The 14,032-nt window shown below is 42.7% G+C and overlaps 1 protein-coding gene and 1 long non-coding RNA gene across 2 annotated transcripts in view; one reads left to right on the forward strand and one right to left on the reverse strand.

Annotated features, from left to right (window-relative positions):
* The window catches only part of Gad1 (glutamate decarboxylase 1), a 37,880-nt gene that overhangs the window by 16,437 nt on the left and 7,411 nt on the right, over positions 1 to 14,032 (reverse strand). The window contains exons 3-5 of the mRNA XM_090342659.1: positions 11,872 to 12,030; positions 10,270 to 10,512; positions 6,473 to 6,563 (exon numbers count right to left, since the gene is read on the reverse strand). Coding sequence (XP_090198785.1) covers positions 6,473 to 6,563; positions 10,270 to 10,512; positions 11,872 to 12,030 — 493 coding nt within the window. The remainder of the gene's footprint in view (positions 1 to 6,472; positions 6,564 to 10,269; positions 10,513 to 11,871; positions 12,031 to 14,032) is intronic.
* Positions 378 to 7,677, forward strand: LOC150056225 (uncharacterized). The gene is made up of 4 exons (XR_016537251.1): positions 378 to 483; positions 1,844 to 2,043; positions 4,975 to 5,222; positions 7,054 to 7,677. It is a non-coding gene; the product is annotated as an uncharacterized LOC150056225 (long non-coding RNA).

Genomic DNA, 14,032 nt, shown 5'->3' on the forward strand with positions numbered 1-14,032 from the left:
TCATAGGCTTGGTGGTTTGGGTTAAATACCAATGCTGGGGACCAGTGGAAATTCTTGCTTGCTTAATAATTTAGGAAAGCTCCTTGCAAGGATGAGATAGGTATTGCTATACATAAGACACAGTTAAAACTACTAAGTTTTAATCATGGTGGGAAAAAAAATCACAGGACAGTAAAAGAAGACAAAAGTGGTCCAAAAGGACCCTCAGGAGATATGTCTGTTGATAAAGGCATTTTGTTTCCAGAAAAAGAATATGTCCATTATCTTTGGGAGTCCCCTGAAAATTAAGAAGGAAGAGCTTGGGAAATCATGTGTTCCGTTACCATCACCTCTGGAGGTCACAATCATGCTTTGGTTCTGCTCTGAGCCCCATCACCGTAGCAACCAACACTCCCTCATGTCTGATGGCCTGATAAAGGAAGAAGAAGAGAAGGGTTCCTGGTTTAGCCTGTGCTGATGAGTGTACCAAGAGGCGAACTCACGGTGTGCATGTACCCATTCTTGAACAAATGTATTATCAATGCTTTTCGATGTATCTTCAGAAGTATCAGAGTGGCTAGAATTGCTTGCATGGTGAAGAGGTACCAGTGTCAGTTTGAATGACAGAGTTTCACAACATCAAATAAGAAAGCTCTGGGGGTAAGGCTAGGAGCAATGTAGTCACACACCATAATATCAGAACTGGATCAAAGACTGATTGCAAGTTAAGTTAGACGGAGGGCTGTGATAGACGGTCAGGCAGGAACCACATGGGAAAGGGAGAAGGCATGATACTGAAGATCAGGGAGTTAGCCCAACTCTGTGCCGCATGGCTTGAACCAACTGAGGCCATCCATTTACATGAATTATTCTTCCTAAGAACCAGGAGCCTGACTCCGAGGTCTTAACTTCACTGGAGCCACAGATTTCTTTGGGAATCCTGTGAAAGCTGTGAAATCTCTCTAGGTAAAAGACAACAATATGCACATGATTTTGAGTACAATTACAGGCAATTTTTCTCTTAAACCCGAACTCCAGGTTAGGTACCTTTGCCCTAAATTATAGCAGATGAAATCAAGAGAGCAAAAGTAAAATTTAGGTTCAGAAGAAGCCTGTGATATGATGACATTAGAGGACAAGATTATATTTCATAGTCATCAAACAAGAAACTGAGCCTGCAAAATACTTTGTTACAGCATAAGAACATGATTGGAAGGAAGGATTTAAAATATGGAGATGATGACAGTCATGGAATGACACTATGGGAGAACACTAGGCCTTTCTAAATTCTGAGCAGAGAGGTGAATTGGCCCTCTGTCCAGCTCATTTTCCCAATGAGGTTAGAACTATGGCAACTTGATTACTAAGATGCTGACCTTTCATTGTGCCTGAGTCTGCCATTGCTAGCCATATGCTTTTTTCCCCTTGCTTTGTTTTTTTTTGTTATTGTTGTTGTTGTTGCCAGTACTGGAGCTTGAACTCAGGGCACTGTCCTTGGGCTTTCTCAAGGCTAGAACTCTACCACTTGAGCCAAGCACTGCTTTTTCGATATATGTGGTACCAAGGAATCGAACCTGGGTCTTCGTGCATGCTAGGCAAGCACTCTACCACTAGGCCAAACTCCAGGCCCTCCCCTTGCTATATATAGTAAAGTTGATTTGAAGCTGTAGCTCACTGACATCTATTTTCTAGCCTCCTTAAATGCAGTTATAAGGCCAAATATTTATGTTACAGTTGGAAATGTGTGTGAGCTCTAAGAAAAGTTTGTAGCAGTAGGGAATATGTTTTTTCCTGCCTATCCTTCCTATCTCTCTTACTTTCTTTACTTCCTCTTCCTTCCCTCTTTCTTGGTTCTGGAATACAGAAGTGATGGCCAGAGTTCCAGCAATCCAGCATGCACAGTGAGGCAACTCGGGAGGGCCACATACAATATGGATCCAGGAATCACAATGAAACCTAGATCCTTGGTGCTTTCCAACTGAGGATGTCTTCAGTGAGAGAAAAAAATCCTCCTATGTTGACTATTGGAATCTCCTCCCGAGGCTTCCTCTTCCTACTGATGTGGTAGGTATGGCACATCTTTACTCTAAAAGGTAGCATACACAAGGAGAGTTTAATGCTGCCTGGAAATGATTAGAGAAACAAAAGAGCCAGGAGTCTGACACCTCAACTGCTCACAGTGAGTTGTGGGTGATTAGTGATGTGTGCATTGTACCTCATATACATAGTTGGGGTTTTTTTTTTTTTGGCCAGTCCTGGGGCTTTAATTCAGGGCCTGAGCACTGTCCTTGAGCTTTCTCAAGGCTAGTGGTCTACCACTTGAGCCACAGCACTACTTCCAGCTTTTTCTACGTATGTGGTACTGAGGAATCGAATTCGAGTCTTCATGCATGCTAAGCAAGCACTCTACCACTAGGCCATCGGCTTTTAAGATTACAGCCATTATAACTGTCAGAACCACTCTATGGGTTGGATATTATGGTCCCTAATTTCCTGAATAAACTGAGGTTCAGAGAAATTCTGGGCTGTGTGTTAACATCTTAAAGTTAGTCTTTTGGAGCCAGAAGTGCCAGTCCTTCACATCACAGCTTCTTCCTCTCCTTCTCCTTCTCCTCTTCCTTCTTCTTTTTTTTTTTCTTTGTGGGTTATGGGACTTGAACTCAGGGCCTGGGTGCTGTCCTTGAGCTCTTCAGCTCAAGGTTACCACCTTAACCCTTGAGCTATTGCGCCACTTCTGGTTTTCTAGTTTGAACCATGATCCTCAGATCTCAGCCTCCTGAGTAGCTAGGATTACATGCCTGAGCCACGGCACCCGGCATCATGGTTTCTTTTTTAGGACAAATGAGCCTGCCTGCTGCAGGCTCATTTTTCACCCCTGACCAGTGCAGTACAATGAGTGATAACTCCATAGGAAATTTCTCCTGTGTAACTTTTATGGAAGTAAAGCACTTGGTGCTTGAAGTCAGAACCTCATGGCAAAGAGTTGTGATTGATAGTGCCATTAAGATTATGTATTGTTCTCAGTTGTCTGAGGGCAGGCTGTGGTTTATATCTGGGCTCTGGTCAGCCTGTACAATTGTACTTGGTGGACTTGTTTTGGAAGAGAAGAGTAGAATGGGCCAAGGAAAATTACACGTACAAAGGATTATTGTTGTTTTGATACTAGCTGGTCCTTAGTTCAATGAATAGATCTCAAAGCTGCAGGCACAAGCATGGAAACATAAGCAGTCATATTGTTTCTTTGTTACCAGCCATCACTGTGGCACTGCCATTTGAATGACACTGAATAGTTCTTTTTAAAGGACTATGCAGGGCTGAGCACTCCTGACTTATGCTATTTGGGAGGTTGAGATCGTTCAGAGCTGGTCAGGCAAAGTCCACGTGATACATATTTCTAATTGACCAGCAGAAAGCTGGAAGTGGAACTGTGGCTCAAGTGGTAGAGTACCAGCCTTGAGCAAAAATGCCTAGGCCCAGAATTCAATCTTCAGTACCATCACACACACACACACACACACACACACACACACACACACACACACACGCGCGCGCGCGCGCAAAAAGGACTATGCAGAGGAATATAATAATTCTCTATTTCTGGAGAAAAACTTAGTGAGGGCACAAAACCAACTAAATCACACTGTGCCAAAGAAAGATTCTTTTGCCAATTTTTCCCAGACTTAGTTTTAACGGCTTTCCCCTTAAAGAAGGGATTGGCCCAGGGAGCCGATGTTGCCTGGCTTTACAATGCTGGGGCATTTCATGTTCTTCCAGTGCTGCTGGCTCAGGACAATGTTAGATAATGGTTATTACTTCCTCAGACAATGCTCTGTCTCTACAACTGACAGAAATGATTTCACTATTTTAAATAATCTTCTCTATTGATCTGTTAGAATCAAATCATATTTTATAAATGCCTACTGTTCAGTTGAGAGGCAATTACTATGTGCCATTAGCTGGATTGGCCTTGACCTCAGATGGCTGAGACATTGGTGTTCTGTAGCTGAGCTGAGGTAAAAGAAGAGCTGAGACTTGGATTTCATGAACATGGGGTAGGGGAGCATTTGTAGGAGCTTTCTGGTTGAAATAAAGCTACCAGGAGACTACCAGGTCATAAACAACTCAAAGAGATGATGATTTCCTTTTATTTACCTTTAGATTGGCTGCATATTGGGAAACCACAGCAAGGGGTCCATAAAACACATACTTGAAGACATTGGATGCATTCTGTGCCTACATTGTTATGATACTTGAGCCTCAGTGGATACATATATTTTTGCTCTGCTTTTTCTAGTTTGTTTTCTAAACCGTTGGGTTAAAAAAAAACTGTACTCTTTAATTTAAGTTGCCCCTCAGTGTTAGACATTACAATTAGCCTTCTTGTTTGCATACACTTATAATTAGCACATTATAGTGATCTTGCTTGCTCTTAGAGTCTTTATCCCACAAATCAAAATGCTACAGGCCTTGCTAAGGTGAGATCAACCAAACAGTTCTGAGGCTGAACTGGATTTCAGGATGTGGGTGGGGATGGGGTGAGAAGCCAAAAGAGAGCAACGGAAGGGTTTACAGTGTCCAAAAAGAAAAACACACTTATAGTTATGTGACTGTAAGCCTTCTGTACATCACCTTTATAATAACGATGACAGAGTTTACAAACCTAAAAAACAATTGTTCCACAGCGTTGCTGAAACAAAACCTCAGGGATCACCATCAGTGCTACATGAAGTTACCCCTGATGTACGAGCAGGGGGATGAAACCATTTTTGGGTTTCATTCAGTAGAATTTTTATGCCTTTTAGTTTTGAAGGCTTACTTTGCCACATTTACTTGTAAAATTGTGTCAATGTTTGTTTTAAATTAGCCAAAGAAGCAGCATTCCTTAATCAAAACTTTCCTGATGTAGTTTTATTATTTTGAGTCATAGCCTTAGACTATTGGAGAACATGCATGAACAATGTATAATTCACAAATGTTCTTTTGATTTTGCGGCAGGTCGAGAAAACATAAACTATCCTGAACTTCAATAAATTACATTCTATTTTGATGTCATGTGGAAATTCTCCTTGTGAACAATGCTACTGTTTCACCAGAATTCATTTTTCAGAATCTACTTTGCCATGAGCTTTACGAGTGGGATGGAGTACAGCTATGTGCACAGTAGACCATGTGGTTAGCACATATGAATGATGTGGATCTGGGCCACAGAACAATAAAGCATAAGTAAACAAATGAATAAATACGTAAGTATTTAGCTCTGAACATCATAACCAGTCCAATATCATTCGAATGCTATTATTAAAATGTTGTCATAAATTTGTTTCATTATTTTCTCCACTCCTACTTTAATCAAATGTGGTGCCATGGATAGTGGCAAACATAGTCATTATTATTCAGAAAAATGTAGAACGTAATTCCTCTGATGGCCTCCATATCTGCATACCCGTATGCAGAGAAAGCTTTGTGGGTGATTGTAAGAAATCTATCTATTCATGTGCTACTTGTAATCCCGGAACTTCAGAGTCATTTTTATATAAATTTATAAGAATCTGCTGGTGGTGTGGCTTGAGTGATAAGAGCATTTGTCTAGCAAGAGTAGGCTCTGAGTTCAAATTGCAGTACTGCTCCCAAAATATACAAGCCCTTAGGATAAATGAAGTCTGTCACCATAAACAATGTTGAATTCAGCAAAATAATAAATTATTTTGGAAGGCATCTAATTTTATTTTAGAACTTTTAGTTAAGCAATAGGTTGATCAGGCTGATTTTTGACTTTCTGGAAGCTTTAATTGTGGAAGAAATATTGTTTAAGTGATTGGAATTTATGTGCTCAGACGAGAAAAGGAAGCCAGGTGCTGGTGGTTCACGTGTGTAATCCTAGTTACTTGGGAGGATGAGATCTAAGGATCACGGTTTAAACCATCCCAGGCATGAAAGTCCATGAGATTCTTATTTCCAACTAACCATCAGAAAACCAGAAGAGGCACTGTGGCTCAAGTGATAGAGTACTAGCCTTTGGGTGAATTGCTCAGGGACAGTGCTCAGGCCCAGAGTTCAAGCCCCACAACCAACCAAAAAGAAGAGAGAGAGAGAGAGAGAGAGAGAGAGAGAGAGAGAGAGAGAGAGAGAGAGAGAGAGAGAGAGAGAGAGAGAGAAGGAAACAATAATTGTAGTCAAAAGTGTAACATTTTTAGATATACCATTCAGAGAAAAGGGTCTATCACTATGAAATTTCACACTGAAGTTTGAAAGCTAGAGTTACTGTTTGTTTCTCATAGCTGTGTACTTATTAAGTTAATGTCTTCAATTCAAGAACAATTTATCAAGTATCTGCTGTGAAACCAGAACTGTGACAAATATAAGATATTAAGAGAAAAATTAACTTAAAAATGCTATTGGAACTTTAATGAAACTATTAAAATTGGACTTTAAAATCAATTAACTAGAGTTATACATGATTATGACATATATGACAAGAATCTATAAGACTTACATGTTGGTATTAGCAGTTGATGTCAGCCATTCACCAGCTAAGCCAATGATATCCAATCCAGTGGAGAGCTGATTGAAAAATCGAGGATGACCTAGAAAGGTAACAGGCAAGCATCAAGTAAAATCCAAAAACTTCAAGCTGTATTCAAAGCCAAAGGCCTAATCTACAAGACCACCATGATGAGGTTTTCATCCCAAGGATACTGGAGAAGGAAGTGCAGGCTGACCCACCTGTACTAATCAAATGGTAGCATGCATAACGAGCAATTTCAAATCATGGTACTGCCAAATGAACGAATAAAGTATGCTGTAAATTTTTTTTGCCAGTTTTGGGCTTGAGCTCAGGGCCTGAGCACTGTCCGTGGGCTTTTTCAAAGCTAGCACTTTACCACCTGAGCCACAGCACCACTTCTGGCTTTTTTTCTATGTATGTGGTACTGAGGAATCGAACCTGGGTCTTTGTGTATGCAAGGCAAGCACTCTACCACTAGACCAAACTCCCAGCCCTGCAGTAAAATTTTAAAAATGAATGACAAAACTAATTATGCTCTCATACAATATCTTTTTTTTAATAATTTCCAGGTGAGCTCTCCTGTCACATTAACTTTCGACTTACACAAAGGATGTGGTAGTCCTAATTTTTCCATATCTGTTTCAACTTTCAATTCAACATCTCAAGGAACTGAATCCCCCAGATCAAGATTTTCTGGTGGAGAAGAGGATGCTGGCATCAGAAAGGGTTCTGAGGTCTGTGAACCAAATCACACCCAGAGAAAGCACCAGCTCTGATGTTTTATACTGAGGCCATTCCATCGTTCTCTAGGTGTCTGTGATAGATGTGACATGACCAAGCAGTGTGTTTTGCTCATGCCCCCTTAGAGGTACTGCACTGAGCTGAGCTGAACTGGGCTGACTGATTGCTGAGGCACCCTAGCATTTTGTCTGCAGAATGAGCAGAGCAGAGCCAGTCTTTCCTCACTTGCACAGCCAGTGGGCAGTGGAGAAACTGTCACTGTAACTGAAAACCCTATGAAACCCATGGGGTGCTTTAACTGGAGATGCTTTCAGCAAATACACATCTGTTGCCAAGTTTTTGCCAACTTGCATTCACCAAAAGCCCTCAACTCCACAGCAGCGGGCTTGGCTGAGCTGTCACGAAGAAGTCAACACAATAGATTATCTAGGGATGTGTGACAGAGAACTAGTGTTAGATTTGCTGACTACTATGATTCCAGTAGAAAATTGCTTTTGCCTCTGAAATAACTGTCAGAGGGCTAGTGTTTGAATGTTTCTGGTCCAGTTTCTCTTCCTGAGAACCTATCTCTTCTAGATGTGGGAGACTCTCATTCTGAAAACTGGACTATGGTTTCTTAGAAGATACAACTTCTTTCAGCTCAAGACTCTTCCAAAAATAATACTGATTTCTAGAATCTTCTCTTCTTTTTTGTTTTTGGGTTTTTGTTTTTGTTTTTTTTTTGCCAGTCCTGGGGCTTGAACTCAGGGCATGGGCACTGTCCTTCGGCTTTCCTCAAGGTGCTTTACCATGTGAGCCAAAGAATCGCTTACAGCTTTTTAAAATATATGTGTGGTACCAAAGAATCAAACCTGAGTCTTCGTGCATGTTAGGCAAACATTCTACCACTAGGCAAAACTCCTGGCCCCCAAGGCCTGCCTCTTATTGCTAGGCAACTACTCTTATCACTTGAGCCTCTTCTTATTTACGCTAGTTGCTTTGCTTACTAAGTAGCTAGATCATAGATGTGAGCTGCCTACCATACCTTGGTTGAGATGAGTTTTTGTGCACAGGTTGGGCTCAACCTGTGATCTTCCAAATCTTACGCTCTGAGTAGCTGGGATTACAGGTTGAGTACCCACAACACCTAATAATTACTATTTTGGGGGTGGGGGGTCTCCTGATTAATATTTTTTCGAACAGTAATTATTTTTTTAAATCCAGCCAAATACTACTATTTATATTTTTCTTTTCTTTTGCCAGTCCTGGGGCTTGAACTCAGGGCCTGAGCATTGTCCTTGGACTTTCTCAAGGCTAGGGCTCTCGCACTTGAGCCACAGCACCACTTCCAGCTTTTTCTATATATGTGGTACCAAAGATCAAACCTGGATCTTTGTGCATGCTAGGCAAGCACTCTACCACTAGGCACACTCCTGACCCACTACTACTTATTTTCTATCAGGAACAGGTTAGTTATTAGAAAAATGTGAAATATACATGAATTGATAAGTGCTTTACTAATCAAATAATAGAGACTGTGCACATAATTAGGTCTGGTCCATCTAGTAGTTTTTTAATGAAACTTTCCTTAGTCCAATGGTATTAGCAGAACTCAAAAGCTCTTGAGATTCCTTATTTAAAAAAATTTCTTTTTGCAGCCTCATTAATTTCTTGCATCTATTCTTTCTGAAATCTAATAGCACTACTCAGTTTTATCACCACCTTCTTCCTGATCTTAAATCTATTTTCTAATGACTCAGAAGAGAGAAAGGTAACATAAAAGAAAAAGCCAGAGGAAAAAAAAAGAAAAGAACAAGGGCCTGCTGGTTGTGGGCTTGGGGCTTCCCCAGTGATGGCAACTGTGTCAGGAACGACTAGCTCTAGAAGACTTGTCTACATCCAAGCTCAGAAAAGCCAGATTATGGAAGAGAAGATAGAAACTACTTTACTTCTGTGAAGAGACAGCTCAGACAGAGGTCCAAAAGGTCCCTGAATTTGAGACAACTGAAAGAAAAGCAGTCCTGTAATACAGGTGAAAAGCAGGCAAGAATACAATCTTGCAACCTTGCACTTTCAGCTAGTTGAAAATAGGATTTGGTAGCTCTAAACTCCAGGGATTAGGGTTAACTTGTGGAATGAGTGTGTGTGTGTGTGTGTGTGTGTGTGTGTGTGTGTGTGTGTGTGTACCGGAGAGACAGAGACAGAGAGAAAGTATTGATCAGGAGATGGTTTTAGGGGGTTAGCCAGGAACAGGTTATAGGTTAAATTGTTCTTTCCAAAAACACAGATCAGGAACTAATCCCTTGTTCTTATACCTATGACTTCACTTGAAAATAGGGTTTTTGTAACTGTAATCAAATTAAGATGAAGTCATGCTGGATTAAGGTGAGCCTTAACTAAAAGACTATATCTTGTTTCTTGATATGGTAATGGGGTTTGAACTCTGGGCCTTTTACTTGCTAGGCAGATACTCTAGAGCCAAGCCATATCTCCAGCCCCATTATTCCTTTGACAAGAGGCAATTTGAATATACTTATAAAAGTGAAGGCAGAGGTAGGAATGACACATCTCCATGCCAAGGAATGCTGAGTAGAATATTCACAATTCCCAGAAACAGATAGAGCTAAGCATGGGTCCTCTTTGAGAATCTCCAAAGAACCTCCAAGACAGCACGGCTCTACCAACACCTAATTTGAGTTTCTAGCCTCCAGATGCATGAGAAGGTAGATTTCCATTGCTTGACTTTACCTAGATTCTATTAATTTGTAATGACAGCCTTAGGAGTGCACAGAATGAAGGATGCACAAACATGGAGAGGAGGTAAGAAGTCAAACTGAGTGACCTAAAATAATAACAGAAATGGAACTTTGACCTATGATCATGTAATGATGACACAATACACTTTTGTTAGGATGGATTCAACTGTGGCGACCCAGAGTTGCTCTTGGGGGCAATACATTTCCACCTCCCAAGCTTCTCCTCTAGCATGACTTACCCTCACCACTGGCCAGGGTGAGGTGGAGGGAAGATGGCTCACTGCCTTTCCTGTTGGCTCTCTTTCTTACCTGTGCGAACTCCATACTTGAGCGTGTCTCTGCAGTCAACCAGGATCTGCTCTAGGGACTCTGGGTGGTCAGAGAGTTCCAAGTTAAAGCCTTCCATGCCTTCCAGCAACTGGTGGGGGTGGTGGAAGTCCAGCACCTTGGTGGAACGATCGAAAGTCTTGCGGACATAGTTGAGGAGTATGTCTACTACTTCTAGCAGGAACTGTACAGTCTGCTCTTCCCCATTCTTAGCTGGAAGCAGGTCTGATGGAGGAAAGCCAAAGAGAGGTGATCACTTCCTCATACCTGGCTTCCTGGGCCCAGAGATCCCTAATGTCAGTCGTGATATCGTGACAGGCCTAACTGTGTTGTAGGATGTATAAGTATCTGCTGAGAATCAGACATGCATTTCCTGACTTAGTATTAATATTGTGCTCCATCTGTCACTAGAGGGGGATAAAGCTTCTGTGCCAAGAGAGTGTGTCCTTCCTACCATCCTCAGACAGTAAATTAGAATGTGGCTCAAGATGGTAAGACTGGGGACCCCTACCTCTTGACCTCATAGACTGGGCCTGGATCCCGAGATGTATGATGGTGACTCTGGTCTAGGGCTCTGCAGAGTCAGGTAGAGGGGTTAAGCCAGGAAGGAGAGCTGTGGGGGACTCCCAACAACTGTGGAGGTTGTCAGTCCTAGAACAAGGGCAGGCTGTTGGGCTAAATACATGACATCCTGTCTATTTCTGAGGCAGTTGGAGGTTTCAGTGTTCTGGGCTTTGTGTCCCAGTAGGAGTTACCAGATGCCATAGTGGTGGGTCTACCTTTGAGCTGCCAGAAAAATGCTGACCAAGACGAGCATTTGAGGGCAGCAGCAGTGAGTGGCAGAGCTCTTGAGGAAAATGAGTCTCACATTTTTTGATTATAATGCCCAGTTGTCTAGCTTGTCAGAGTGACTTGGAGGAGGGTGGATCTTGGAGGATAAATTTATTAGGAATCCTTGGAATTACTTTTACATATTAGATTCCTTTAGATTCTGAGATTCTACAAATTCATATCTATCTCAGCATGTATCTTTAGAATTGGTGTGTGTGTGTGTGTGTGCCAGTACTCAGGGCCTGGACACTGTCCCTGAACTTTTTCTCTCAAGATTGGCATTATACTACTGGAGCCATAGCTCCATTTCTGGCTTTTTGGAAGTTAATTGGAGATAAGCGTCTCACACTTTCCTGCCCCGACTGGCTTTAAATCTCAGCCTCCTGAGTAGCAAGGATGACAGACGTGAGCACTGGCATCTGCTTTGAAATAATAGATTTTGTAGTGATCTGTTTCTTCTTCAGTACTTGGGATTATCTTAGATCTTTGCACTTGCCAAGGTGAGTACTCTGTTACTTGAGCCATACCCCAAGGTAGAAGAGTTTTAAGGACTTTTCTCTTTTACCTTCTGAAACAATGAAACCAAGCCTCGAGAGAGAGGAGGAGTATGAAAAGCAGTTTCATGAGCTGTATGAACTCACTGGGAATAATATTTCTTGGTAAAAGGGGCAAAATCTCAGGAACAAAAATATCAGAACATTTGAATTAGGCACCAACTAGCTAGCACTGTGTGGGGGGGGAGGGAAGGACCACCTCGAGCAAACAGGTTGGAGAAGTCGGTCTCTGTGCGCCGGAAACGAGCATCACGGTCACTGTTCTCGCAGGAAAGCAGGTTCTTGGAGGACTGCCTCTCCTTGAAGGCGCTCACAAGGCGACTCTTCTCTTCTAGACTGTTGGTTCTTTGCAGGAAGCCTAAGGCATAAGAAGCTGGGTCAGAGAGACTTGGAAACTACCCAACCAGCGAAGGGTTAGCTGCTAAACCAGTCTGCTCCAAGCAGGACTCTTGTTTCTGCTGAGAAGCCCAGTGAGTATCTGAGCTTTACATCTAGTGGCTCTGACCCTGCTCTGCTTCAGGCCGAGAGGGGCAATGCCAAGTATCATCAGTGGTACAGGCCCAGTCATGCAAGAGAGAAACAGTAAGTTAGGCCTATTCTCCTCCTTGAATGTGACAACAAACTCAGGATTAAGTCAAACGGACAGCTTCCACACCAGTAACTAGCCTCAGGATGGAGTTTGGAAGGAAGGGACCCTCAGAGAGGATTCGGCCCGTGCTGAATTTATGTGCTGTGCAATCAGAGGGAAGAAGGGGAGGACAGCAATGGGAAGGGAGGGAGAGCTGCAGAGAGAGGTGAGGACTACAGAAGAAGGACGAAGATGAAGAAGCAAGAGGGGAGAAGAGGCTGCGGCCCTGGGAATTAGGTAAGATGCTTTCTTCTATCACCTTCAGGGTAGACTATAAGTATAATTTTTCTGAACTAACCCCACAATGAAGTTTTCCCCTACAAATGTCTCTTGTCTCTTCTTCTCCTCCTCCTCCTCCTCCTCCTCCTCCTCCTCCTTCTTCTTCTTTCTTCTTCTTCTTCTTCTTCTTCTTCTTCTTCTTCTTCTTCTTCTTCTTCTTCTTCTTCTTCTTCTTCTTCTTCTTTTTTTGCCATTCCCTGGCCATGAACTCAGGGCCTGACACTGTCCTTGGGCTTTCTCAAGGCTAGAGCTCTACCACTTGAGCCACAGCACCACTTCTGGCTTTTTTCTATGTATGTGGTGCCAAGGAATTGAACCCAGGTCCTCATGCATGCTAGGCAAGCACTCTACCACTAGGCCAAACTCCCGGCCCTCTCTTGTCTCTTCTTAATAAAGGCATTGGAGGAAAAGAAAGATTAAAATGATATGGGTCTGACATTTAACTCTATGAGTGCTCGTTGAGCACTGGGTATGGAAAAGCAGTGTTATATGAAGTCAGGACAGGCAGATGACAAATGAGAGACACAGACGTCCCCTCCAGAAGCTGAGAGTCTGGCAGATAGAAAGTACAGTTGTCCTAAAGATAGGAAGTTACATAAGAACTCAACAAATCCTGGGACCAGAGTCTGATCCCAGGATGGTATTCACAACACCTCAGATCATCCCTGAAAAGGAGGTTCCCTGGAGGTAAGGACTATAAGAAACATGGCCTGTAATCAGAGGATCAGGGTGGAGCCAAACGGCCCAGAGAAAATGTCAGATTCCAGGCCCTCCTCCCATCTATCTCTCTGGTCTCCCAGCCCTCAAGCCCACCCTCTTCTTAGCACCTCCTCCTCAGTGTAGCCTCAATCTTAGGCCTAAAAGAAGCATGTTGGAAAAAAGGGGGGAGAACACAAAGCTTCTTGGTGACCTGAAATCTGTCTTTGTAGACATAAAGGTCCTTGGGGAATCACAGTTATCATGAGATGGGCTTGGAAGAAAAAAAAAAAAAGCAAGTCAATCTGGGAATTCAGTTCTACTTCCCAAGGACACAATTCAGTGGTGATGGGTGGTGGAGGGATGCCGAAGGCTGGGTGATTAGAGTCCTCCCACACAGGAGCCAGTCTATTTTTGGAGGGAAGAAAAGGAAGGCAGACAGACCTGGCCCTTCACTGTTCCCAGCACCTTTTAAATTTTCTATCAGAACCCCAAAGAACATTGGAGGGAGAGGGGAGGGATGCTATATCTGAGCTGCATACTTGGGTCCAGAGAGGTGATATAACCTTTGCCTTCTATGTTCACCACCCTCCACATCCCGAGTTCAGAAGTAGGTTCACTGGCAGGAGGGTTGATCGCCAAATACTGATGTTTCCCTGGTCCTAGAATAGTAGTCATGGAATTCACTAGGCTTGTGGTCTGCTGGGGGTAAAGTCCTGCCTTGCTGACCCCACTGCTCTGCTCACCTCTGCAGTCC

This window comes from Megascapheus bottae, chromosome 12 (genome assembly GCF_031878675.1).
Source record: "Megascapheus bottae isolate mThoBot1 chromosome 12, mThoBot2.hap1, whole genome shotgun sequence".
Classification (NCBI taxonomy): Eukaryota; Metazoa; Chordata; class Mammalia; order Rodentia; family Geomyidae; genus Megascapheus; species Megascapheus bottae.